The sequence below is a fragment of the Ambystoma mexicanum genome, chromosome 1p (genome assembly GCF_040938575.1).
Source record: "Ambystoma mexicanum isolate Mex_15411 chromosome 1p, UKY_AmexF1_1, whole genome shotgun sequence".
NCBI classification, from domain to species: Eukaryota; Metazoa; Chordata; class Amphibia; order Caudata; family Ambystomatidae; genus Ambystoma; species Ambystoma mexicanum.
The window spans coordinates 404,167,995-404,193,489 of NC_090921.1; the positions used below are offsets into that span (position 1 = coordinate 404,167,995).

At 46.1% G+C, this 25,495-nt stretch overlaps 1 protein-coding gene across 5 annotated transcripts in view; it reads right to left on the reverse strand.

The window, feature by feature from the left end:
• Nucleotides 1–25,495, reverse strand: part of CHERP (calcium homeostasis endoplasmic reticulum protein) — a 1,035,077-nt gene that overhangs the window by 144,201 nt on the left and 865,381 nt on the right. For all 5 annotated transcript variants that reach the window (XM_069649195.1, XM_069649194.1, XM_069649192.1 and 2 more), the window contains one exon: nucleotides 7,714–7,899. In XM_069649195.1, the coding sequence (XP_069505296.1) occupies nucleotides 7,714–7,899 (186 nt within the window). The remainder of the gene's footprint in view (nucleotides 1–7,713; nucleotides 7,900–25,495) is intronic.

Consider the following 25,495-nt stretch of genomic DNA (forward strand, 5'->3'; position numbering starts at 1 on the left):
CTAGGTGTATGTGGACCCTAAGTTGATGCCTTGGTTAAGCCAATTTCAGATGGTTCAAACTTCGGCAAGTGATCATCTTATATTGGCTTGTTCATGGCTTATACCTTCGCAGGGAGCTGAAATGTAGTGACAAAATATTCTGGGACTGTGAGGTCCAATATCCAGGTAAATCGAGTCAGATGGTCAGAAGAAAGTCTTACACAATACGCTTCCTTACTTACATCTGCGTTTGCCCATTCCTGACTAGTTGGGGAAAAATCTAATGTGTGCTATTTTGATCTTATGGAGAAGCATGTCGTAAACAATCGAAAAAGGTTTCCCTTACTAATGGCAAAAAGACATACATTTGACGTTCAAGTCAAATAAAAAAAAAACTGAATATCGGGCTCTGAAACGGAAAGCTGCTTAGTTGCCCGCTGAGTTTAGAACAGCTGCCTTAGTTAAAATTAAAACGCACTACAGAAATTGGTTGCGGTCATATCTGGCAACACTATGGCAAAAGGATGGGGAGCATATGTTGAAATTAATATGTAATCAAAATACCGCTCAAATCTGGGCGATTCTCAATGAAGCAGTTTATACACCTCAAACAATAATTCAGGGCCATAATGTTTCTGAATTGGCTTGGATTGAGTACTTTAGGGCCTTGTATGCCGCTCCTGCTCCGGTTAGGATGCAGGAGACGGTTCGGGGCCCAGATTTTCATCTTGAGATAATAAGAACTGTTATACGATATTATATCACTTCCATCAGCTAATCCAGAGCGCCAGGCCCAGATGGGCTATTTAATAAGACCTTTAAACTTAACATCGATCTGTGGACTGAAATCTTGTATCAAATATTTGAAAACATAAATGTTGCGCAGACGATTCCGCATTCCTGGAAGCATTCTATTATTATCCCCTTGTTTAAAAAAGGGGACAGTAGTCTACCGCAAAGTTATAGACCAACAGCCCTGTTGGATGCTCCAGGAAAATTGTATAGTCGAATCCTGCTGCAACAATTGAATGAATGGTTAAAACTCGCAGGCAAACGTGACCCTTTCCAGTCAGGTTTTGTCTCGGGCCTGGGCACTGCCCCTAACATGCTGCTTCTTAACCTAATTAAGAGCAAGTATGCTGAACTTGGACAAAACCTATATATAGCATTTGTTGATTTCAGCAATGCCTTTGACTCTGTCGATCGGCATTTGCTGTTCACAAAGCTTGAGCAATATGGCTGTCCTGATACCATTCTTGCCCTTATTAAGTTACTATACACAAACGCATCCCTCCAAGTCAGACTATCCCTGGATGGTACCCTGTCTGCCTCAATTCAAACCTATCGAGGTCTTAAACAGGGGTGCATTTTGGCCTCTACATTATTCAATCTGTTCTTGTTGGATATGGGTGCAAACTTTGAAGATGTCATCTCTGATGCTCCGAAACTGGGTACTCAAAAAATTATCTGGCTCCTTTATGCGGACTATCTCGTTGTCTTGTCGTGTTCACCCAGTGGGTTGCAAACTTGTTGGATAGGTTGTTAATTTATGTGAGCAAAAACCATCTCACCATTAACCTCGCTAAGACCCAAGTGGTAACTTGTGTGCCCAAAGCCACGAAGAAGTTGGTTAGCTATAAGTGGGCTTTACAAGAACAGGAGGTCGCCAACATTCCAAAGTATAAATATCTGGGCCTCCCTTTCACGAGATGGCAAAATGAACAGATTTATTTGGCTCTTTTAAATGCCAAAGTTCGTTCACTATCATCCCAAGCCAATATTCTGTTGCACAGATATGGGAAATTCACGATAAATCATGTTTTAAGCCTCTACCAACAAAAAACAGTTCCCATTAGTTACGGAGCTGAAACTAGAATCCCTAAAGAGAGAGCTGTTAGGCAGAAACCTGTGCAGTTCCCTTAGGGACCACTGCAAAAGATTTAAGACTACAGGTGTTTGGCAGTAAACCCACTTGGTAGCAGTCTGTACCACACAGATTCACTTGGTAGCTGTGGCTGAGTAGTCAGACTTCCCTCAAGAAGAGTTAGGCAGTATACAGAGCATACAAAATAGGTACAGAAATACAGTAGCACAAGCAAACACTGACCAGAGCTTGAGTGTAAAAGTATATACTTCTTTATTTAACACACTCTTATAAAACACACTAGCACTAAATTGGTAAGATAAGTTCAAAACAAAGGGCTTGACTTGGGTTGGAGTCACAGAAGAGAACACAAACGCCATTTTAGAATCGAGTTCTGGCAAAAATACCAACCGGCGAATTAATATTAAATAAATAAACCGGCGGTATGTTCGAGGCAATAAGAATTAAATAATTAAAGTAGGTAGCCTCGAACAATGGGAAAATCCCATAGAGATATATTCGCGGTCGAATATAAAAAGTAGTATCCACTGCCACCAGCCAAAACTCTATCAGGGGGGACGGAGACGTGCCCCCTCGAACAACAGACCCCGGGGTAATCGAATTGCCCCGACCAGTATGTCCACAATATGATGGGTTGTACTGGTTTCTGTTCATAATTTGGGACTAGCAAAGCCAATGGTGACTTTACATGCCCTGGAGACATTAATCAGTCCCATGGTATGGAGTCTATGTTGGGGGGTCGCTACGACACCCCTGGGTTACGGCACGGAGGGTGCTGTGTAACCCACATCAAAAAAACACATGGAGTAAAAGACCCCATAGCTCATAAAACATATGGAAAGTTAAAGGAACACCACAAATCATGTCTAAGAGTGGGAGCAAAAGAATCTCACTCTTAGCAGGAGAGAAAAAAATAAACCCAAAAAATCCAGCAAAGCTGCTGGGGGACTCACTAGGTTTGGGAAATTAGCCTTACAGAGAATTGTCCCTAACAAGAGCCTTCTGGGATCATTTTGAATCTAGTTTTTGGAAATCTGTCCTAAAGCTACCTAAATGTACACCTTTACCGTTGATCAGGTATGAATTGGGAATTGTGTCCATGCATAACCAAGTTATGTGGAAGTTTTGTCTGTTATATAGGAAATGTATTATAGGTGCTAATGTACCAAATGTGTTGGGTATCCTTGCAAATCATTTACTCAGCCCCTCCATTGTGTTTGCAAAAAAATGGAATAATTATGCATTGGATGCCTTATCTAGTGCTGATATTTCCCTTAATCTTCTCTTATTGAACCCAGCTAAAGCCAGCCAAAAATGTTATCAGTCTGACTGGATTTACACCCGCTGGCAATGTTTAGGCTATGTGGACAGTGACTCCTTTGTGCGACCACATAAAAAACTACGCACTATGGAATCTTATTTAGTAAAGTGCCCCTCCAGTCACATCAGATCTCAATTGTTACGTATTCGATTGAATCTGTGTGCCACCAGACAGATTTTTTAAAGATGATACATACTGTAGGTATTGTAAGGATGTTGATCAGATTGAAACATTACGGCATTTGGTTGTTGACTGTCAAGCCTTAAGGGTAATTCGTAAACAATTGTTTAAAACATGCAGTCCTTCTGTAGTACCTCGATCTAGTGATGAAATTTGGGCTTATCTTGTGTCTAATGCTAAAACATCTTTTCAAATTGCGTTAGTCCAATTTGTTAATGCAGTTATTCCGCCTAGCATACTGTGAGTTATATATTAATTCATTGTGTAATTGTCTCTGGTGGTGTACTATGAAATGCATTGATGAACTCTTATCTTTTATATAATGTGTCTTTTGTCTACTCTTTTTGTGTATAATCATTGTGAATAATTTTGCAAGTTTGATACATTTTGTAAGGTTGATATATCTCAGCCAATCAAAATAAAAATAAAAAATAAAAATAGCCCTTCACCGTGGCTACTTGCAATCCAAAATGGGTCAAGTGAAGTAGGAAAGACAAAACCTGGGGAAATTTGCATAAGAAAAGATCTACTTTATTTTCCCTGCACAAGCTGCAAAATCTATTTCAACGGCAGCAGTAAAGGGATTTAGTTGCTGATCTTCTCGCCGAAAGCAACACTTCCATTACATCTTCCGGAAGGTCCCAATCCTTATATTGCACCCTTTCAGATACCAAGCGTGACAGTTGAGAGTCCTGATCTCTGCATGAAGAATGTGACGACGCTCTTGCGAGAGTAGGTCCTCTCTTTGGGGGAAGACGAATTGGAGGGCAGATGGCCCTTTCCAGACGGTCCGGGTACCACATTCTTCTGGCCCAATCCGGGGCAATGAGGATCATGGCTTTGCCGAACTTCCTCAACCTCCGTATTATCTGAGAAATGACGGAGACTGGCAGAAACACGTACAGAATGATGGGGACTGGCAGAAAAGTGTACAGGAGTGGCAATTCCCAGTCCACTACAAGCACATCTCCTAGAGCTCCTCTTTGGGGAAATTCCCTGGAGCAGAATAGCTCGCACTTCCGGTTGACACTGGTCGGGAACAGATCCACTTGAGGGGTTCCTCAAAGGGCGAAGATCTCTTGGAGGACTTCCTGAGCTAGTTCCCACTCATGGGAGATTGTGCTCTGCTCTGCCTGCTCAGACCATCCACTGCGGTTTCCTTTTCTCCAGCTAGATGAACTGCCAGAAGAGTTATTCCTTCTTAGTGCCCTGAACCAGAGCTGCATTGCCTCTATGCACAGGGGCAGTGACCCTACACCCCCTCTCTTAGGTAATGCATTATCAGGATACCTTTTCCCTTTATCGAGGGCAGGAAGGCCATCAGCGCTAGTCTGATTGCCCATAGCTCCAAAAGGTTGATATGGAGTTTGGACTCCAACTGAGACCAGTATCCGCTTATTGAACGCTCTCTCGTGTGCGCTCCCCATCCTGAGAGGGAGGCTTCTGTTACAGGTGTCGTCTCCGGCTATGGCTGGTAAAATGGTTCTCATCACATTCTCGCGGCTGGCCGACCACAGGAGATCGTGTGCGACCTTTGTCAGGACCTGGAGAAGGTACGTCATTCAGCCGAAGTATTGAGACCACTGGGATCTGAGAGCCCACTGAAGGGATCCAATTCTCAGACGGGTTTCTGGCACCAGAAAAATGCAGGATGCCCTGGCAGGGCTTCAACGGGCAAACCAACGGTACAGGAGTTGCAGCAGGCATCTCTTCCAAGTTCTTTTTCGGATTCCTTTGTCCAGTGGTTGACTGCCTTCCAAGCCAAAAAGCATCGCCTTTTATGCAGGTTTCTCCCCTTCATTCCAGTCCAGCTGTCAGTCACCCAGAAGGGACAGTCAATCACCTAAGAGTGCATTCTTGTCTCCTAGGAGACAAAGCACAGGGAGTTTCGGACACCTCCCTTGATTCCTGCCCCTGCCAGACACCCTAGAGAAAGAGGCGCGCTTCACTCATGAATCCCACCAAAGACAAACCGAACAAAGGGACCAAACCTGGTTTGGCGCGCAGAGTAAATCTCAAGAAGGACCTTTCCACAAAGAAATGGCGAAAAAAGACGAGCAGGGCCATTTTGACAAAAATGGCATTCTTGGAACGCAGCCCGCGGTAAAAACACAACGGTAGTAAAAAGTAAACCACTGCCACAAGCCATTTGAGGAAAGGGTAACATAAAAATGTTCCATGAGATGCTAGACAAAGGGGATACTGAGTAACCACTCCAGCACCGTATTGCAAGATAGTGTGTGCTGGGTCTAGAAAGTTACATATGTAAGTATAGTCCATTTCACTTTACTGCTCTCGGAAACAGTAGTTTATCCAAGAGAAGATATTTACACCTTGGGGAAATCTGAAAGACCTCCATGGGTCACTGCACTGAAGGTGCTGTGTGACACAATGTCAAAGATGATGCCTATGGAGTTTGTCAGACTCCATAACCAAAAAGAGACGGACAGAAGAGCTGGGGGTCTCCAAGGTGGGAGGAATTTAGCACTAAACTGAAAATTCTCCCTAACACATTTGATTCTAAGCAGATCCACAAGCCTCTGAAGGGATACATTACTCCCCGTAATTGTATTTCTGATGCATGTATCAGCTTAGATTCACATGCTCAGCATAGGCCATCTAGTGGTTATTGCAGAGCATTACAAGACATGTTTTCTAAAGTCTAAAACGGATGTTGACAGGGTGCGTTAGTAATACTATCCTTAGTGTGATGTGTACTGTACCCATGGTCCTTCACGCGTCGAGGTTCCTCGGATGGATTTTTTCCGCCATCGTGGTAGGTCACAGGTAGGTCACAGGTTGCAGAGTTCCTATCCAGGCTAATGCCTTAGATTAGTTAAAGTATATTTGTAGACTTCTCTCTCTTTCTTTACTGTCTGCTTTTGCCGCAGCATACTCCAACTGCTCGACGAACAACTCCATCGTCGGCGAATTCATAGCGCGCGCGCGCACACACACACACACATCCAAACACACAAAGCACACAGCCCACGTCCGACATACGACAAAATCGTTGAGCGTCAAGGCCCACGCGGTGTCTGCGGAAAAAGCCTCTTGATCTTCCCTGTCCTCTGGGCCATCGCTTACGCTTTCGCCTAATGACAGGCCTCCGTAACCAGCCCCCAAAGTCTGTTTGGACACCATGCACAAAAAGGCCCCCCTTCCGCGTGCCATAAAAACAGGCAGTGAAAGGCGCAGCGGCATCCCCATAACATTAGTATTGTATTTTATTAGATACCCTGGAGGATTATACCTTAACCCTATGCGTACCTTCGTTCTTTCCCCCCCCCCCCCAATAAAACACAATGGTATATATTGACTAGCTTGCCAGTGCATTACAAATTCAGAGAGTGTATGTGTTTTCCTGTCTATAATAATGTTTTTTGTCAACACAAAATTAGAAAGTGTAATTCAAAATTAGCAAGTGTAATGCAAAATTGGAAAGTTTTTACACAATGGGCCTCATTACGGGTCGGGCGACCCGGAAATAACAGTGGCGGTAAACCTGCCGCTACTGTTAATTCCGGACCACCCGATCTCGAGTCCTGCAGGCGGGAGGTGGCGTTCCCGCCAGGTCTGACCTGGCGGGTTTAACACCGCCCGACTGCAGGCGGACGTGGAAACACCGGCACCATCACGAGATGGTGCCAGTGTTTCTACTTCCCCCATTCCCATTGAGTCCTATGGGACTCAATGGGAATGGGGATTTACCGAATTCTGTCTCCGGAATTCCCGGGACACCAGGGTCGTAATGCCCTGGTAATTCCGGAGGCGGAATGGTAATATGAGTCCGGTGGTAACCGAGCTGGAAAAACCGGCTGGTTGCCGCCGGACTCGTAATGAGGCCCAATAATTTATGTTCAACATTCCAGTATTTTTTTAACTATGTTCATAATGATGTTTTTTGATATGTGAACAAAATGTGAATATATATTGGTTGCTATGCTTCTTTGATCTAGTCCAACATTACCTAATCCACCATTAGAAGTCTGTTACTAATACATTATTACTTGATTGTTTTGTGTGGCATAACCCCCCCCCCCCCTTGTGTTTAGGTTATGAATCCATTCCATGGGTGTATAATGTGAACATTCTTTCTTAATTAAGGAATTTGGATGTGAAAGCTATTAAAGAGGCAGGATACTGAAATATTCAAAGAACACAACAGAGAAGAATTTTGGTGAGCAAGAGGTGACATTCCAAGAAAAGAGTAAGCATCAGTGGGCAATGACCATCTAATACTGTAAAATGTTTGTAAAGTGAACAAACCTGTTACACTAAAGAACCCACATTAAACTGTTTTCAGATCCACATACAAGACAGCCAGAGCGCACACTTATCCACTTACTTTCATCTCTTGCTTTCATCCGGGCAATGAAGGAATAACTTTTATTCCTGCGGTAGTTTTCATATGGGTCATCAAGGGACACGCCAACTCCTTTATACTGATCCCATTTATCTCGTACATCACCTCCTTTTATGGGATCCTGGATTCCTTGTTCTTTTACTCCTAGCCCACCTGCACCACTCCAGCCTACAGTGTTAACATGGAAAAGTGGTTATGTATTTAGTTGAGTAAAGAAATGCTGCCTTCGAAAATGCTACCTTTCTATGAAATGTTATGAACGGGTGGGTTTTACATGGCGTACACTTGGTTAATCGGACAGCAGATCACTTCTTTAACTTTATTTCGATCATACATTATGGAGAAGGGCAGGACTGTGAGCCTCTTCACAATCATGCTGAACACAATTCCTTATCTGCTTCCTAAAACCGTCCCTCCTCTTGACAAAACCTGCTGCTCTACAATGAAAGTAGACTTCTCACAGACCAAGGGAAGAGCCAATTAAGTTACTCCCCATTATGGAGTTTTACACAAGTGACAGTCTGTGACAGAACATGGAAAAGCCCACCTTGGATGTACAGGGTTCCATCTCCTAGGTTTGGCCTGAACCACACCAAGGTTTGGTAGAAAGGCTGAGCAGTCAGGCTTAGTCTTGGAGGGGCGCTGGTCTGTAGGAAGGTACAAAGAACTCTGAGCATACACTTATTCAGGGAAACATTGATTTTATATGTATATATATGGGATACATTACTCACCGTAATCGTATTTCTGATGCTTGTATCTGCTTAGATTCACATGCTGTGCATAGGCCGACATCTAGTGGAAGCTGCAGAGTATTACAGTTTGTTTTTCGAAACTCGAAAATGGGCGGCGACGCAGGGCGTGCCACTAATACTATCCCTAGTGTGACGTCCACTGTACCCATGATACCTCACACGTGTAAGACCCTCAGATTGTATTTTGTCTGACATAAGGTAGCATGAGGAGTAGCGTGAGTACAGATTATGCAAGCAGATAGATAAGACTACAAGCATCCATGCGCCTTCTCTAAGAGGGGAGGAAGGGTGGGCGTATGTGAATCTAAGCAGATACAATCATCAGAAATAGGATTACGGTGAGTAATGTATCCCTTCTGAGGCTTGTGGAATCTGCTTAGATCACATGCTATGCATAGATTAGCAAGCAGTGTTAGAAGGAGATGGGATGTGTGAAGGGTCATGAGCGAACAGGTGTCTTAGAACCGCTTGTCCCACTTGAGCATTTGTCTTGTAATGAGTGTAAATGGAGTAGTGCTGAGTAAAAGTGTGAATTGAGTTCCATGTAGCTGCTTTGCAAATGGTGTCAAGGGGTACATTTGCAATGAAAGCCAGAGAGGCCCCAGTGCCTCTTGTAGAGTGGGCTCTTGGCGTAAAATGCAGAGTTTTTTCAGAAAGGGAGTAACACAGTTGGATACATTTGACTATCCATTTCGAGATGGCACCTTTAGAGACGCAATCTCCCTCTCTGCCTGTAGCTACGGAGACAAACAGTTGGTCTGTTTTTCTTAGCGGTCTGGTCTTGTCTACATGGTAGAGGACCGCCCTTCGCACATCTAGAGTGTGTAGTTTCACCTCAGCAGAGCTTTTGGGTTCTTGGAAGAAGTCCGGTAGCTCAATGGACTGGTTAACGTGGAATTTAGAAATGAACTTAGGTGAGAACCTAGGATGAGTTCGTAGAACCAGTTTATCCTTATGAACAGTAAAGAAAGGATCCTGCACTGACAGAGCCTGAATTTCACTGACCTTTCTTATGGATGTAATGGCTACTAAGAAGGCAGTTTTATAGGTCAGGTTTTTCAGACTGGCTTTATGCATGGGTTCGAAGGGGGGGGGGGGGCATGAGTTTAGCAAGCACCACATTAAGGTCCCATCCTGCTGGTGGGTTTGAAATTGGTGGGTGAAGCATCTTTACCCCTTCCATAAATGCTTTAACATCTGGTACTTTCCACCACGACACCTTGTTTAGGGAGGTGGTGTAGGCTGACAGCACCACCAGGTGTACCTTGAGTAAATTAAATACCAATCCTGCGTCGAGCAGGTGGAGCATGTAGGTGACAATACTGGAAGGAGTGCAACCAACCGGGTTGATAGGTTTATTCTGGCACCAGATAACAAATCATTTCCATTTATCAAAGTAACAGTGCCTAGTGTTTGGTTTCCTTGATTCCTTTAGGATATCCATGCATCTGAGACAGGTTGAGATGTCCAAACTCTGACTTCAGGAGCCATGCTGCCATGTTCATTGAGCTGGGTTGAGGATGCACTGTTTGACCTTGGTGCTGGGATAGTAGGTTGTCCGGGTCTGCGCAGGTGTGGGAACCATGGTTGTCTCGCCCACATGTGAGCAACTAGGATGAGCGTCAGATTCCCTGTGCATCTTGTTGACCACCTTCCTCATGAGAGGCGTTGGTGGAAAGGCGTAGGCAAACATCCCTGTCCAGTTCATCCACAGGGCGTTTCCCTTGGAGTCTGGCTGGGGAAACCTGGATGCAAATCCTGGGCATTGTCCGTTTTCGCTTGTGGCGAATAGGTCTATAGTGGGGAAACGCCACTGTGAGAAGAGGTCTTCTACGACTTCTCTGTGCAGACACTATTTGTGTTCTTCTGGGAAGGGATCTCTGCTCAAAGCGTCTGCTAGTGAATTGAGATCTCCTGCAACATGTTGAGATGACAGGTAAATGTTCCGTCTGAGTGCCCATGTCCAAATTTTCTGGGCAAGCTTAGACAGATTTGGCGAACGAGTCCCTCCCTGCTTGTTTATGCAAAACATGGCTGTCGTGCTGTCTGTTAAGATCAGCACTGACAGGTTCATCATGTGGGGTTCAAACGCTCCAAGCGCTCCGAAGACTGCCAGAAGCTCTAGCAGATTGATGTGATTCTTGCCCACTGTGTGAGACAGGAGACCCTGAGCTGTGTGGTGAAGGAGGTGTGCTCCCCACCCAGATAGGGACGCGTCTGTAGTGACTAAAGCCTGCATCTCCGGATCGAAAAAGAGTTTGCCTTTGACAGGTTCTCTCTCATCCACCAGGGAAGACTTTGTACAAGTGTTGGCGAAACGACCACTAGATCGTTCCACTGACCACTTACCTGAGACCATAGTTTCGGCAACCATTCCTGCATGGGTCGCAGGCGCACGTGTGGAACCAGGTAAATACATGAAGCCATCATACCTAGCAAATGCATCACTTTGCGCACCCTTATCTGACGACCGGGCTCATATTGAGAAATTTGCAGTAGTATATTCCGAATTCTTTCCTCTGATGGAAAGGCCAACCCCTCTCGAGTGTCTAGGACAGCTCCTAGGAACTGTTTGGAGGTGCTTGGCACCAGGCTTCATTTTTTCTCGTGGATAGAGAAACCCAATTTGAAGAGGAGATCAATCGTTCTTTGGATGTTGGATTTGCAAATTACTGGGGTTTCCCCCGTGATGAGCCAGTCGTCCAGGTAAGGGTACACCCTGCGTAGGTGTGCCGCCACCACCGCCAGTACCTTGGTGAATACCCTTGGAGCCGAGGATATACCGAAGGGCAGCACCTGAACTGGTAGTGCTGACTGTCCACCTTGAAGAGCAAGAATCTTCTGTGCGCTGGGAACATGGAAATATGAAAATAGGAATCTTTCATGTCCAATGTTGCCATGTAATCCCCTCTTTTTAGGAGGGGGATTACCTCTTGGAGAGTAGTCATGAGAACTTTTTGGGGTTTGACATACTTTTGCAGGGCGTAGGTTTAATACTGGTCGCATTGTCACATTTTTTTTGGCACAAGGAAGTAAGTTGAATAAATACCCTTATTTACCTGGTTGCCCGGGACGAGTTCTATCGCGTCCTTTGCGGGAAGATTGACAATTTCCTCGAGGAGGATCTTCTGGTGGTCCAGGGAGTGTATTTTTTGTCTTGGAGGGTGGTTGCGGGGGCGCTCCAGCAGTTCGATGCAGTATCCTGTGGACAGCACCCATCTGTCTGATGTGATCCCTTCCCATGCTTGGGTGAAGTTGGAAATGCGACCCCCTACTGGGGATGCGTGGGAAGGGACCCTGAGCGGAATGTCACTGTTTGCCGGGAGGCGTACCGCCTCTGGCTGGGCTGCCTCTTCCTCTACCACGGCCCCTCTTATTACCTCTGCAGTAACTTTGGGTAGTCTGTTGGTTGCCACCCCACGATGCACCCTGCCCCTGTGTGTAATTGGAGCCACTCTGGGAATTTTAGCCGCGTGAGCGACGAAAATTACTATTCCGTCTTTGGTTCGTGGGCTTATTAGTCGATTGTCCCAGGGACTTAAGGGTATCGTACTCGTCTTTGGCAGTTTTGAGTGCCTCCTCTACTGCTTTGCCAAACAAGACATTCTGTTCCACTGGCATGTCGATAAGGGTAGCTTGGGTCTCGGGTTTAAACCCCGACTGCCTAAGCCAAGCGTGCCTCTCAATGTTGGTGCTCTCTGCTATGAGCCGGCCTGCATTATCAGCGGCGTCAAAGGTCATCTTTAGAATGCAACCGGACACGGCTCTGCCCTCCGACGCGATCTTGGCTAACTGGCCCTTTAGTGGTTCCGGTGCGGAGTCAATGAGAGTAGCTACTTTCTCCCACTGGTGGCAATTGTAACTTGCCCACAGATTGATGGTATTGGCGATTCTTGCCTGGTAAGCGGAAGTGGGGGCCACTTTTCTTCCCAACCCGTAAATCCTCTTGCTCTCCTTGTCTGGGGAGCTTCAGATGCTGATAGAGGTGTCCCCGCTCTCTTCCTAGTGTTAGTGACGAACAACGAGTCGGGCTTAAGTTGACCCCTTATGTAAAGTGGGTCTGACTGGGTGGCCCTGAACATCTTTTCAATTCTGGGGATTACAGCCCTGGTGAGATTAGGGGTGAGGAGGGAAGGATCAATTCTGCGTTGGATGGACTTCAGAATTGGAATGGCTTGGGCAATGGGTTTCTTGTCCCCCATGATTTCCTCTGCAAAGTCCCTCTCTTCTTGCGCCCTTTGAGTGTCTATGTGGAAGTGCTCTGCCGCTCTAGCTAAGACCTCATTTAGAAGGGGCTGGTTATCTACTGGAGAGTTAGTAACCTGTGGTTCCTTGCGAACAGGAGACTATATTGTAGACTTCTGCCTCGTCTTCCTCTTCCCCATCTTGGCCCTCGTCATCTCCATAATAATTGACTCCTGTTTGCTCGTCCAATATTTCTATGTCTGAATCTTCACTATATTGCTGGTAAGGTTGGATGTAGTAAGGGTCTGAAATCAGGCCCCGAGTTGGAGTCCCAAACCAAGGTCTCTTATTAGGAGGCTGAGGGTCCCTGGATCCTGAAGGAAGCGCATTGTCAGGGTTACTCTGATAACTGAGGAAATTATCTGTTTTTTTTTCGTAGAAATCAGGCAGGGAAGACATCCTACTCATTACCCTATCTATGTCCTCACTGCTCCATTCTCTGGAGCTGGGGATGACAACCTCCTGTTGAGGTTCCTCTTCTATATCCATATCCTGAGGAGTGGGAGGGATAAATTTAGGTTTAGATACGGGGACAGGGGTCTTGGATCTATCCTTATCTGAAGACTTGTGTCTGTCCTTGTGTACCTGGGGTGCAGAAGTTAAGTGTGATGACTTTTTCTGCTGTTTATCCCCTTCCCCTTGAGTAGAAGAGTGTTTTCCTGATGTTTTGACACTATCTGAACCTTTCGACACCTGGCATCGAGATTCGGTGGTGTGTAGGGTACTCTCTGAATCTTTCGAGTGTGCACGTCAACTTTCGGAGGCAGGCGCCGAACGGCTGCTGGAGCCGATTAAGCGTGCAAGTTGGGGGTGGAGGTCGGATTCATCACCTGACGAATACACCTCCGTGACTTTGGGGAGCGAGGCACTTTTGTCAACTTTGGACGGTTGCCGTGCGGCGATCTCGACCTGGAATGCCCAGAGGACACCGATTCTGTGGACCCCTCTCTATGTGCCTCCTCCTTCCGAGAACTCGACACGCGTGTCGAGTCTCGGATGGCCTTAGTGTGTTTAGGTAGCGCTCGTGTCGCTGGGTGTGGTCCCCATAACTGCCCCGCCGGACAATCCACCGAGGTCGGGGACTAGCGATTGGGTGTCTTTCGACGCCCGTGTGTCCTCGCCGTACTAAAGTGCGGCGTCGCTGCCATCACTGAAGGCATCCACCGCTTCCATGGCCTCGAGCTGCCTGGTGTGGTGGGCCCGATATTTAGTGGAGCGGTCCTTTAGTGTTTTCGCCTTAAACAGGCTACACGCTCTGCAGTTAGCTTCGGGGTGGTCCCTAGGCAAACAGAGATTACAGGTGGCGTGTTTGTCAACCCAAGGTTAGTTGCGGTTGCACTTGGGGCAAAATTTAAATGGAGTACTCTCCATATGTCACCTTATGGCAGCGGGCTAGTGTGTGTAGGAAATAATAGCGAGTGTGAGTATGTTTCCACCTCCCACTCTTCCTACTTGCAGAGCCGAGGCCAGAGGCCTTCCGAGGCCCGGGCCGAGGACAGAGGCCTTCCGAGGCCTAAAGTCCTTCATTGCAGTCTCGACGGTTGTTTTGTTCTTCGGACTGGCGTTGATCTTCGGATCTCGATGTGGGAGTGAAAGAACAGGGAATTAAATATGATTTTTAGCAAAATGGCTGAAAGCCAGGGTACTCCGCAACAATGCTTCCGACAAGTATGGCGGAAAAAAACAATCTGAGGGTCCTACATGCATGAGGGATCATGGGTACAGTGGACGTCACACTAGGGATAGTCCACTGAAATGGAAGCCAGAGTGGCTCCAGTACCTCTTGTGGAGTGGGCCCTTTGCGTAAAAGGCAGTGCTTTATCTGATAGGGAATAGCACAGTTGGATACATCTGACTATCCACCTAGAGATGGCATTCTTAGAGATGCGGTCACCTTCTCTGCCTGGCGCTATGGAGACAACAGTTGACCTGTCTTTCTTAGTGGTCTGGTCTCGTCTACGTAGTAGAGGACCGCTCTCCTCACATCTAGTGTGTGGAGTTTCACTTCAGCAGAGCTTTTGGGCTCCTGGAAGAATGCTGGTAGCTCAATAGACTGGTTTCCATGAAATGTTGAGATGAATTTAGGTGAGAACCTAGGGTGAGCACGTAAAACAAGCATGTCCTTATGAATAGTAAAGAAAGGATCCTGCACTGACAATGCTTGGATTTCACTAACCCTTCTTATGGAAGTGATAGCTACTAAGAAGGCAGTCTTATAAGTCAGGTGTTTGACACTAGACGTGTGCATAGGCTCTAATGGGGGTCCCATGAGCTTAGTGAGTACCACATTGAGGTCCCAACCTGGAGGTGCGTTAGAGATTGGAGGGTGGAGTCTCTTTACCTCTTCCATAAAAGCTTTAATGACCGGTACCTTCTACCACGAGACCTTATTATAAAAAGTGGTGTAGGCTGACAGGGCCGACAGGTGGACTTTTAGGGAGTTCAACACTAACGCTGCATCTAGTAAGTGGAGCATATATGTTAGAATGTTAGATGGAGAACAATCTATGGGGTTGATTTGTTTAGTCTGGCACCAGATTACGAATTGTCTCCATTTGTCATAATAACAGTGCCCAGTGTTTGGTTTTCTTGATTCTTTCAAGATATCCATGCATCGTTGCGGTAGACTGAGATGCCCGAACTCTGTGTCTTCAGTAGCCATGCTGCCAAGTTCATTCAGTGTGGTTGTGGGTGCACCGTTAGTCCCACATGCTGGGTGAGTAGGTTGCTCTGGCATGGGAGCTTGATGGGATCGCACATCGCCAGTCTGTGCAGACGTGGATACTACGGTTGTCTTGCCCACATAAGAGCAACTAGGATAAGCGTCATCGGTTCTTTGTGTAACTTGTTCCCCACCTTCCTCATGAGGGGAGTTGTGGGAAAAGCGTAAGCAAATTTCCCTGACCAGTTCATCCATAGGGTGTTCCCCTTGGAGCCTGGCTGGGGGAACCGGGACGAGAAGTCTGGGCACTGACGATTTTCACTTGTGGCGAAAATGTCTATAGTTGCGAAACCCCTTTGAGAGAAGAGGTGTTCTATGACTTTTTCGTGCAGACGCCACTCGTGTTCCTCTGGCAGGGGATCTCTGCTCAATGAGTCTGCTAGAGCGTTGAGTTCCGCTGGAACATGATGAGATGACAGGAACATTTTCCGTCCGAGTGCTCATTTCCAGATTTTCTGGGCAATTCTGGATAGATTTGGAGAACGTGTACCCCCGTGTTTGTTGATATAAAACATTGCTGTGGTACTGTCTGTTAGGATGTGCACCGACAGGTTTGTTAAATGGGGTTTGAATGCCTGAAGGGCTTGGAGTACTGCCAGAGGTTCCAGCACATTGATGCGGTTCTGAGCTGCAGTGTGAGACTACAGACCCTGAGCTGTGTGGTGAAGGTAGTGAGCCCGCCACCCTGCCATTGAGGCGTTGGTTGTGACCACTGCCTGTATCTGTGGGTCGTAGAAGGGTTTCCCTCTTGTTAGGTTTTCTCTCATCCACCAGCAAAGGTTTTGTACAAGTGTTGGCGAAACGACCACTAGATCGTCCCACTGACCACTTGCCTGAGACCACTGTTTCGCCAACCACTCATGTATGGGACGCATGCGCAGGAGCGTGTGAGGAACCAGGTATTTGCAAAATGCCATCATGCCTATTAAACGCATTGCTTTGCGCACCCTTATCTGCCGGCCGGCCTGATAATGTGGTATTTGAAGTAACAAATGTTTTACTCTTTCCTCTGAAGCAAAGACCAATCCTCCTTCTGTGTTCAGGACAGCTCCTAGGAACTGTTTGGAAGTGCTTGGCACTAGGGTTGATTTTTTCTCGTTGATTGAGAAGCCCAATTGAAAGAGGGGGTTGGTTGTTGTTTGGATGTTTTGTCTGCAAATCAGAGGCGATTCCCCTGTTATGAGTCAGTCGTCCAGGCAAGGGTACACTGGGATTGCTCACCTGCGCAGGTGCCCTTCCACTACCGCAAGTACCTTTGTGAATACCCTTGGAGCTGAGGCTATTCCAAAGGGCAGCACTTTGAATTGTAGTGCTTGTTCGCCATCTTGAAACGCAAGAATCTTCTGTTCGCTGGTAACATTGAAATATGAAAATAGGCATCTTTCAGATCCATTGTTTCCATGTAATCCCCTTTTTTAGTAGCGGGATTACCTCTTGTAGCGTAGTCATGCGGAACTTTTGTGGCTTGACATACTTGTTTGCAGGGCGTAAATCTAATACAGGGAGCATTGTTAGATCTTTCTTTGGCACAAAGAAGTAAGTTGAATAAATACCCTTGTTTACCTTGTTGGTTGGACCACTTCTATGGCGTCCTTTAACAGAAGAGTTATTATTTATTCTACAAGGATCTGCTGATGTTCCTCTGAGTGGATTTTCTGTCGTGGGGGGTGGTCGTGAGGACATTGAAGTAGTTCTATGCAGTAGCCACCTGCTACCGTGGACAGCACTCATCTGTCCGAGGTGATACCCTCCCATGCGTGGGTGAAGTTGGAAATGAGTCTTACTGGAGAAGCATTGGAGGGTACCTGGAGCAGAATGTCACTTGCTCTGAGGTGGAGTGCCACCTCGAGCTGGGTCTCTGCTCCGACCACCACGACCTCTGCTTTGTCCTCGTTATAGCCTTGTCCTTGATTATTTCCATAGGAAACTTGGCCTTGATTGTAGCCGGATCCTCTCAGAGTTTTGGCCCCGAAAACGGCAAAAATTACTCTTACCCCTTTGACCTGTAGGCTGGTTTGTGAGCTGACCTAAAGATTTTAGATTGTCATACTCATTCTTTGCTGTCTTAAGTGCATCTTCCACAGCCTTGCCGAAGAGCACATTAGGTCCTACTGTCATGTTTATTAGAGTGGCTTGTGCTTCTGGTCTAAAGCCTTACTGGTGAAGCCATGCATGCCTCTTTATAATAGTCCCTTCTGCAATGACTCTTCCGGCATTGTCAGCTGCATCAACGTTTGATTTGAGCAGACAGGTTGATATGGCCATTCCGTCTGCAGCCAATTGAGCCAGTTGTGATTTAAGTGGCTCCGGGGCGGATAAAAGTAACGCCGAAATCTACTCCCACTTATGGCAGTTATAACTTGCCAAAAGTGTAGCGTTGTTGGCAATCCTAGTTTGATAGGCCGCGGAGGAAGCAACCTTTCTGCCCATGGCATATATCATTTTGCTTTCCTTATCTGGTGGGGCCTCGGAGGAAGCAAGTGGTGTGCCCGCTCTTTTTCATGTTGTGGTAACAACCAATGAGTCCGGTTTTAATTGGCCTCTTATATAGAGGGGGTCTGATGGTGCAGGCCTGAATAGTTTTTCCACACGCGGGTTAATGGCCAGTGTGAGGTTGGATGCTTCTAAGGAAGGCTGTATCCTGCGTTGGACCGATTTCAATAGTGGGATAAACTGACCTACTGTCTTTTTGTCCCCCAGTATCTGTTCAGCAAAGTCTCCATCTTCCTGAACTTCCTGTGTGTCAATCTGGAAGTGTTCCGCCGCTTTGGCTAACACTTCATTGAGGAGAGGTTGATTATTGACAGGGGAATCGACCACTGAAGTGTCCTGATTGAGAGGGGAATCTATGGAATACATATTAGCCTCCTGGTCTGCATCTGGGTCCTCATCATCCCCATAATACAGATCATCTGTATCCTCTTCATTAATTTGAGGGTCACATGTTTCCACAAAGAGAGCTCCTCTTGGTCTTCTGGTTCTATTTCGGGGTCATATAGATCTATAATTGAACTAGAACAAGACCTTTTAGAAGGGGGTTGAGTGGGCAAGGCAGAGGCTTGAGAGCATGAAGGGGCAGAGGTGGGAGTAGTGGATTGGAAACTTTGAAAGTAATACGGGTTTTTCCTCATAAAAATTAGCGTTGAAGGTCATTTTTCGCATAACCCTATCAATGTCTTGTGAAGACCATTCTTTTGAACTTGGAATCACAATAGGTTGAGGGGAAATACCCATATCCTCATCAGTGGGAGGTGTACATTTTGGTCTAGCGTCCTTAGGTTTATCAATGGGCTTGGATAATGTTCCCTTTTGTGATGTCTTCTCCCTAGGAGGGCTCTTGTTCCTATGAGGGGTCTTAGAGGACTTTTGATGCTTTTCCCCACCCTGGGGCCCAGGGGAGTGTTTAACAGACTTCTTGGGCCTGCTGTTTTATCAGACGATGAAGATCGAACTTCAGGTGTGGGAGCCAAGGCTTTGTCTGCGGATGAACGGCCTTCGGAAGGAGTTTTTCGTGCGACCCCCTTGCCGCCTTTCAATGGTTGAACCCTGTCATTTGGCGATCTTGAACGAGATTGCCCAGAGAACCGGGACTCGGTGGACCTTTCACGGGGTGTCGAACGCTGTCGAGTATTCGACTCATCTGTCGAATGTCGACTGGGGCTTATGTGCTTGGTGGTGTGTGCTTTTGTAGCGCTGCCGCCGCTGGGTGTAGTCCCTTAACATGGCCACCGGCCTGTCCTAGGGGGTCGGCGCTTGAGTAGCAGAAGCTACTCCGATGCCCTCGCCGTCCGAAATTGTGGCGTCGCTGCCATCGCTGAAGGCTCCCTCAACCTCCATGGCCTCGAGTTGCCTGTCGTAGTGGACCCAGTGTTTTGTGGAGCGGTCCTTTAACATCTAAGGCTTGAAGAGCCTGCACGATCGACAAGACGTGCCGACGTGGTCTCTTGGGAGACACAAATGGCAAACTAAGTGTTTGTCGACCCCGGGGAATTTACGATTACACTTCGGGCAAAATTTAAATGGTGTATTTTGCATAATTATGGGTTATGGAAATGGCAGCTGGGCAAATAAAGTGTGGAGAGGGGAGAATATACATTCTAAAATGCCCCCCCCCTTTCCCTACTGTCTGGGCCGATGTGGCCTTTCAAGGCCGTACGTTCTGTCGCGGTGGTTTCAGACGGGCAGTTTGTTTTCTTTTCACTGGCGTGGTGTTTCGGCAGTCAATGAAAGGTTAGAAAGAAAAACTATCGTAATTGTATAAAGTCAATGGCTTATCGCCGAAAAGGACCTCCGCTATACGCGTCCGTCTAGCATGGCGGAAAAAAACAATCTTAAAGGATAGTTCCGGGACTTTTTTTTTATTGTCCCTACGGGTCGGCCATGTGTTTGTAAGCATAAATCGGTAGATCGTAGGAAACTTTCCTATGGACCTTACCCGACTTTTCGCCCATTATCGCACTCGAAATCAGCCTCCATTTTGTGATAATCCTATCATTCCGCCGCATCGACCTGGCTCACCTGCCTTTGCGGCACTAAATCAAATCCCCCGCCCCTGAAACAGACTTTATCAAAACATTCATATTCCCCGCCTCTATCCGTGACGTGACTGAGCTGCGTAGGCAAACGCGCCCAGGCGTCTTCTACGCGACTCCACACAGACCCCGGAAATCAACACAGATCAGCTCACAATACAGCGCACCACAATTCGGAATATGAAACTGTACTTTGAAATCAAACCGCAAGATTGTAAATGTGGTAAAGTACATTTATTTGACATCAAATGTTTAGAGAATATTCAGCGATTTGCATTTTTATTTGCTCATGTTCCAAAAAGTTCGTATTGAGGAACGCGATGGTCCTTTGCTGTACACAGGGTCTTAGAGCATCTCACAATACAGCACCACAATTCGGAATGTGAAACCGTGGTTTAAAAGCAAACGGCAAGATTGTACATTTGGCAAAGTACGTTTATTGGACATCAAATGTTTAGAGAATATTCAGCGATTTGCATTTTTCTTTGCTCTCGATCCAAATTAGTTCGTCTTGAGGGAAGCGATGTTCGTGTGCAGTACACAGGGTGTTGGTTTACGATAAAAATAAGCTCTTCTGTCGCACTGATAATCGCATGGCTGTTCCAACAACGAGGCACTAGGCCACCACAACGGTAGGTATGTTGCATCTAACCGTTAGTACCGCGTAAGGGCATACTTGTACTTGGCGATCGTCCCATAAAATGGTCAGGGTGGTAACGTTGTTCACGCGGAGAAGCAACTGGCGGCTGTAGAAGCCGTCCGCCGGTGTCTGGTACTCGTGACACAGACAGTAGTGAATGATGTACCTAAAAACATAAAAAATGAAATTAGTCTCACCATCAGATCCTTATTAAAATTATTCATTTCATAGCGAGGACAGCGCTACTGGGTGTACACAAGTGTTTAAAGGCGTGGCGAGGCATGGAGGGGGGGGGGGGAGTGGAGTACAAGGTAAGTAGCATAAAATAATAAATAAATAGGGCCAGCTGGTGGCAAGTGCAAGGTAAGTGCAGAACAAGTGCTGGGAAGGGGGGGCTGTAGGATACTGAGACAGTCCCCCAGTGCAGGGGTTGACAGGGAGGCAGTGCAGGTGGAGAGTGGAAGGGCCCAGGACCGAGGTCGCAGACAGTGGACCAGTTGTAGCAGGGGAGAGGGAGAGAGAAAGCAGAAGCAAAGAGGAAGGTTTTGAGGTGCTTCAGTAAAAGCAGATGTTTCTCCTCCAGATAGTGCGCGGTAGAAAACACTATGCCACATAGAACGAACAAGTACAACTGAACCCGTCTTTAAAGCCACTGTATAGTAATGAAATTGCGGTATAAACTCATCAAAAGTTACTTACATTATATTTGCATTTTCCATTGTGTCTCTGTGTAGGGCAGACCCGAAACACCACTCCTTCTTTGCCGACGTTACTTCTTCTAATGAACGTGGCTCATCGTTTCGTTTCTGAAATTTTATTCATTATCTTTTCTTAGTCTTTCAGGATGGTCCCGGCCTGTCAAGGTCAAATCACAATAGAACCTTATATTGGGTCGTGGGCCGTTCCGCCACCCGAGCAAAACATCAAAGCAGCTGACCTTCACTTTGAGCGAGCACACATTTCTAGTTAGCTCCAGTTAGTGTAAGGGCATCTTGTCTGCGTGCCTTTTTTTTTATTGTCCCTATGGGTCTGCCATGTGTTTGTAATACGGAAACATTCTATAATTTTTGTAAAAATGATTTATATTACTGTTTGGTTTAATTGCAATGGGCCTGCAACATGAGGAGACTCGAGAGAACAGACAATCGAATTACAATCATTTAAACCGTGATGTGTATTTCTCAATGAGCTCTGCTTTAGGTGGACATGGAACAGAGGCAATGTTGGGTGGCAATGCAGTTGTCCCCTGCATAGGTTCGTTCACCACTCCATGTATGTGCCTATCGAGGACATCTACGATAAGTCTCTCAATAAACTCATATTGCATATCCTCAAACACTGGTTTGATCACCCATTGTTTACTTCTTTTAGTGAAGGCCTTATTGTAGCGAAGCGTCCCTAAAGTTCCGGTCGTCCTACTTTGTTGACGGCCAACATTATGGTTATGTGCCAAGACCGCTAGAAGAGTCCGATTTATCATGCCTTCCATGCCAAAATGCAATCTTTTGGGCCTGTACTTTAGGCACATATTGTGGAACACCTCCAAATCTCCTGTGTGGCAGAATTCCGTGAGTCCCCTCAAATCTCTTGTTATAGTTTTATCAAATACAATCTTTTCAATGGCCTTGTGAGTGGGTGATGAAGGAATCAACCACTTCTTCTTCCGTGCCTCCTCTGTGGACAAATGGCCATGTTCACATTTGTGGAAATGCTCATTTGTCGACCATCGATGTACGTTGCTACAGTGCAACATTACTGACCGCCATTTTTCCAGTAGAATTTCCAACGACCCTTCACATGTTTTTGAGCTCCACCAAAGATGGTTGCTGATTGACTTGGACCACTGTGAAATACCTTGCATATCTTTTTTTTTTCCTGCAGCCGACAATTTTTTATTGATTGATTTTGCAAGATGCCAAACGTCAAATTGGTGATTTATATTTTTGTACTGTTCTCTCATTGTCTTGGCAATTGAAACGTGTCTGTCCGTGGCTATCAGGTCGATCACCATTCCCCGCGATTGTAGTTCTTGCAATGATGCTACAAAGCCAACTTTCTCCATGGCCACGGAGGATGTACTTTGTGACACCTGCACGACCACCGGACTCACAATTTTCTTACTTTCCATGTCCTGAAAGTGGTAGGTGCAGTACTTGGCTGAAAATCCTGGACTGTCGCATTGTCCATCACCGGCTAGCCTGAAGCGTTTGCCCGCGAATGTACTTTCCATTGACATTTTTTCCATTCTCCAAGCTTCGCTGATGGCTGGAAATAGATAATCGGTTTGGTATTTGTAGAACTGACTTTTCGCAATGAAATGGATTCCCACAAACTGAAAGAAATACTGTAACTTTTTAAAACTTGAACCACTAAAAAGTGCGGCCGCTGCACAAAGTAGATTGCCTGCTGGCAGTTGCCCCAGCATGGGTTGTGCAGACCATGCGAACGGATGATATTGTGTACAGGTGGCATGTATTTTAAGGTTAGTGCCTCGAATTGCACGAGTCACATTAATCAATGGCTCCCCACATACTTCCCCACCAACCCAATGCCCACATTTCATCATCATAATAATATCCATCAAACAGCTATCGAATACAATGAATTTGGCCTCTTTCCTTATACTGTCACTCTGCATCCCAGCTGGTTCGGCCTGTAACGTTGAGGACATGTCACTCGCATGAAAGGTACAATCTCTGATATCGTCTTCCGCTATGCTGAGTGATATTGATGGTGTTTCATTGTCGTCCACTTCATTCTCTTCCATTGCAACATCTGTTCCTTGTCCGGAGATGGGAGAAAAAAACAATGTCTTCAACTTTCGCGTGCTCTTATTTTTTGCGGGTGTGGATTCTGTGAATTGATCTACGACTGCATCCAAACTACCAGGAGGACATTCACTATCAATGGCTGGTGGTGGTATAGCTCCGTTGTCAATCACTTCATATTCTTCCCATTGGCACGATGCATCTCCAGTCTCAAGTCCCTGCCAAAAGGTTTGACAAGCAACATCTCTCGTTCGCTTCACTGTCTGTGTAGATCTAGTTCTTACACCCACTCGCAACTAGAGGACAGATTAGAAAAGGGATGTTCAGTTTAAACACAACTTACAGTATTGAACTATTGACAGTGAAAGACAACATAATATAGTGAACAGGACACTAACCTTCTTTTGCTTTCTTTTCTTTGAAACTTTCTTTCCTCGAACTTCAACATCTGGACGCTGTTGCTCCGACTCGTGTGTGCATGTCTCCACTTCCTCTCGCGCTGCAACGACTATACTTTCATGATAAGCACATCCATCACTCACTGAGGCTCCATCGACTCGCTGAAACATAGAACTTTCATTAGTATGTATAATAATATTGAAAACACAAAATGTACTTGGGGACCAATACCCATACGTACATCTCAATAGCAAAACACGAATGAACGCATTGTGTAGAACATTCAAACGACAATAGTTCACGCATTGTTGATCTAGTTAGATTGAACTGTCAAGATCCATACCTCGGGCTCCGCATAGACTTCCATTGATGATATTATTGAAGATGACGCTTCAGCAACTCCCTGAAACACAGTAATTGCAATGATGGGAGTACATGTCTGGGCTAAAGTGCCTGCTGCAGATGCGGTATCGATCACCCCTCTTGTCCGCAAAGACTTCTAGGACTCTACTTTCTATCTCAGAGGCTGGATATCCGCAATATCGGACCCATTCTCTTATCTGATCTATTGTCTTAGGGAAAACATGCATTATAGTACCTTCAGATTTGTTATGGGTCTTCGAAGGGCAACCGCCAATGGAACAGGCAGGCATTATGGAAAGTTCTGAAAAGTAAAGATCAACAATTCTCTATGAATACCAATGTGTTAAAACATTAAATGACACATAAAAGGTTCAATGCAAGGTCCGTTTTGGTTCTTGGAACTATACACGTTATTCACATGCGGATAAGTATTTCAATAACTTTCAAAAAATAGAAAAAGTAATTTGACTAAACTCAGAACATGTGACTAGTTCCTTGCATGTACTGTCGTGAACGAAAAGAAAACATGGATGCAATTTGATGACTACTAGCAAATAGATATAAATTAAAAAATTGGACGCAAAATGATTATGGTACATGGACTTACCTTGACGAACAAACAGTTAGATGCAGGGATCAGAGTAGTTTCTTGTCGTAGAACAGGGAGCAGTTCACAGGTTGCAAACTGACGAGTTTGCTCAAAGTGGTCACGGAAGTTCACAGAGACGAAGAGCAGATAACCAGCACCTTCACGGGTTGACTAGCAAAGCGCAAAGAAGTTCTCATTAGAAATATGAAGTGGGTTATAAAGAATTCGAAACAGGGGTGTGTTTGTGAATGAATGACGTGTATATGTCGTGGCATTATGCGGTCTGCAGGGGGCCGTCCAGCGTGAGGGGGGATGCTTGGCAGGAGACACGGGGTCTGGAGGTAGACATGGGAACAACAACCCATGCTCTATAGACCACTTTGAAGTGTACATGGTCTTTGGCACCTCTTGGCCTTTATCGCTCCCTGACAGCTCCACTTGCCAGCACAAGTACCCCTTTGCGAACTGCCTTTGATAGGGCGGGGGGTGGATCGGGGCGGTGGTCGTGCAGACAAGACACAGGAAGACTCGTGAATGGAGACACACTTATGTGGATTGCAGGGGGCCGTCCAGCGTGAGGGGGGATGCTTGGCAGGAGACACGGGGTCTGGAGGTAGACATGGGAACAACAACCCATGCTCTATAGACCACTTTGAAGTGTACATGGTCTTTGGCACCTCTTGGCCTTTATCGCTCCCTGACAGCTACACTTGCCAGCACAAGTACCCCGGTGCGAACTGCCTTTGATAGG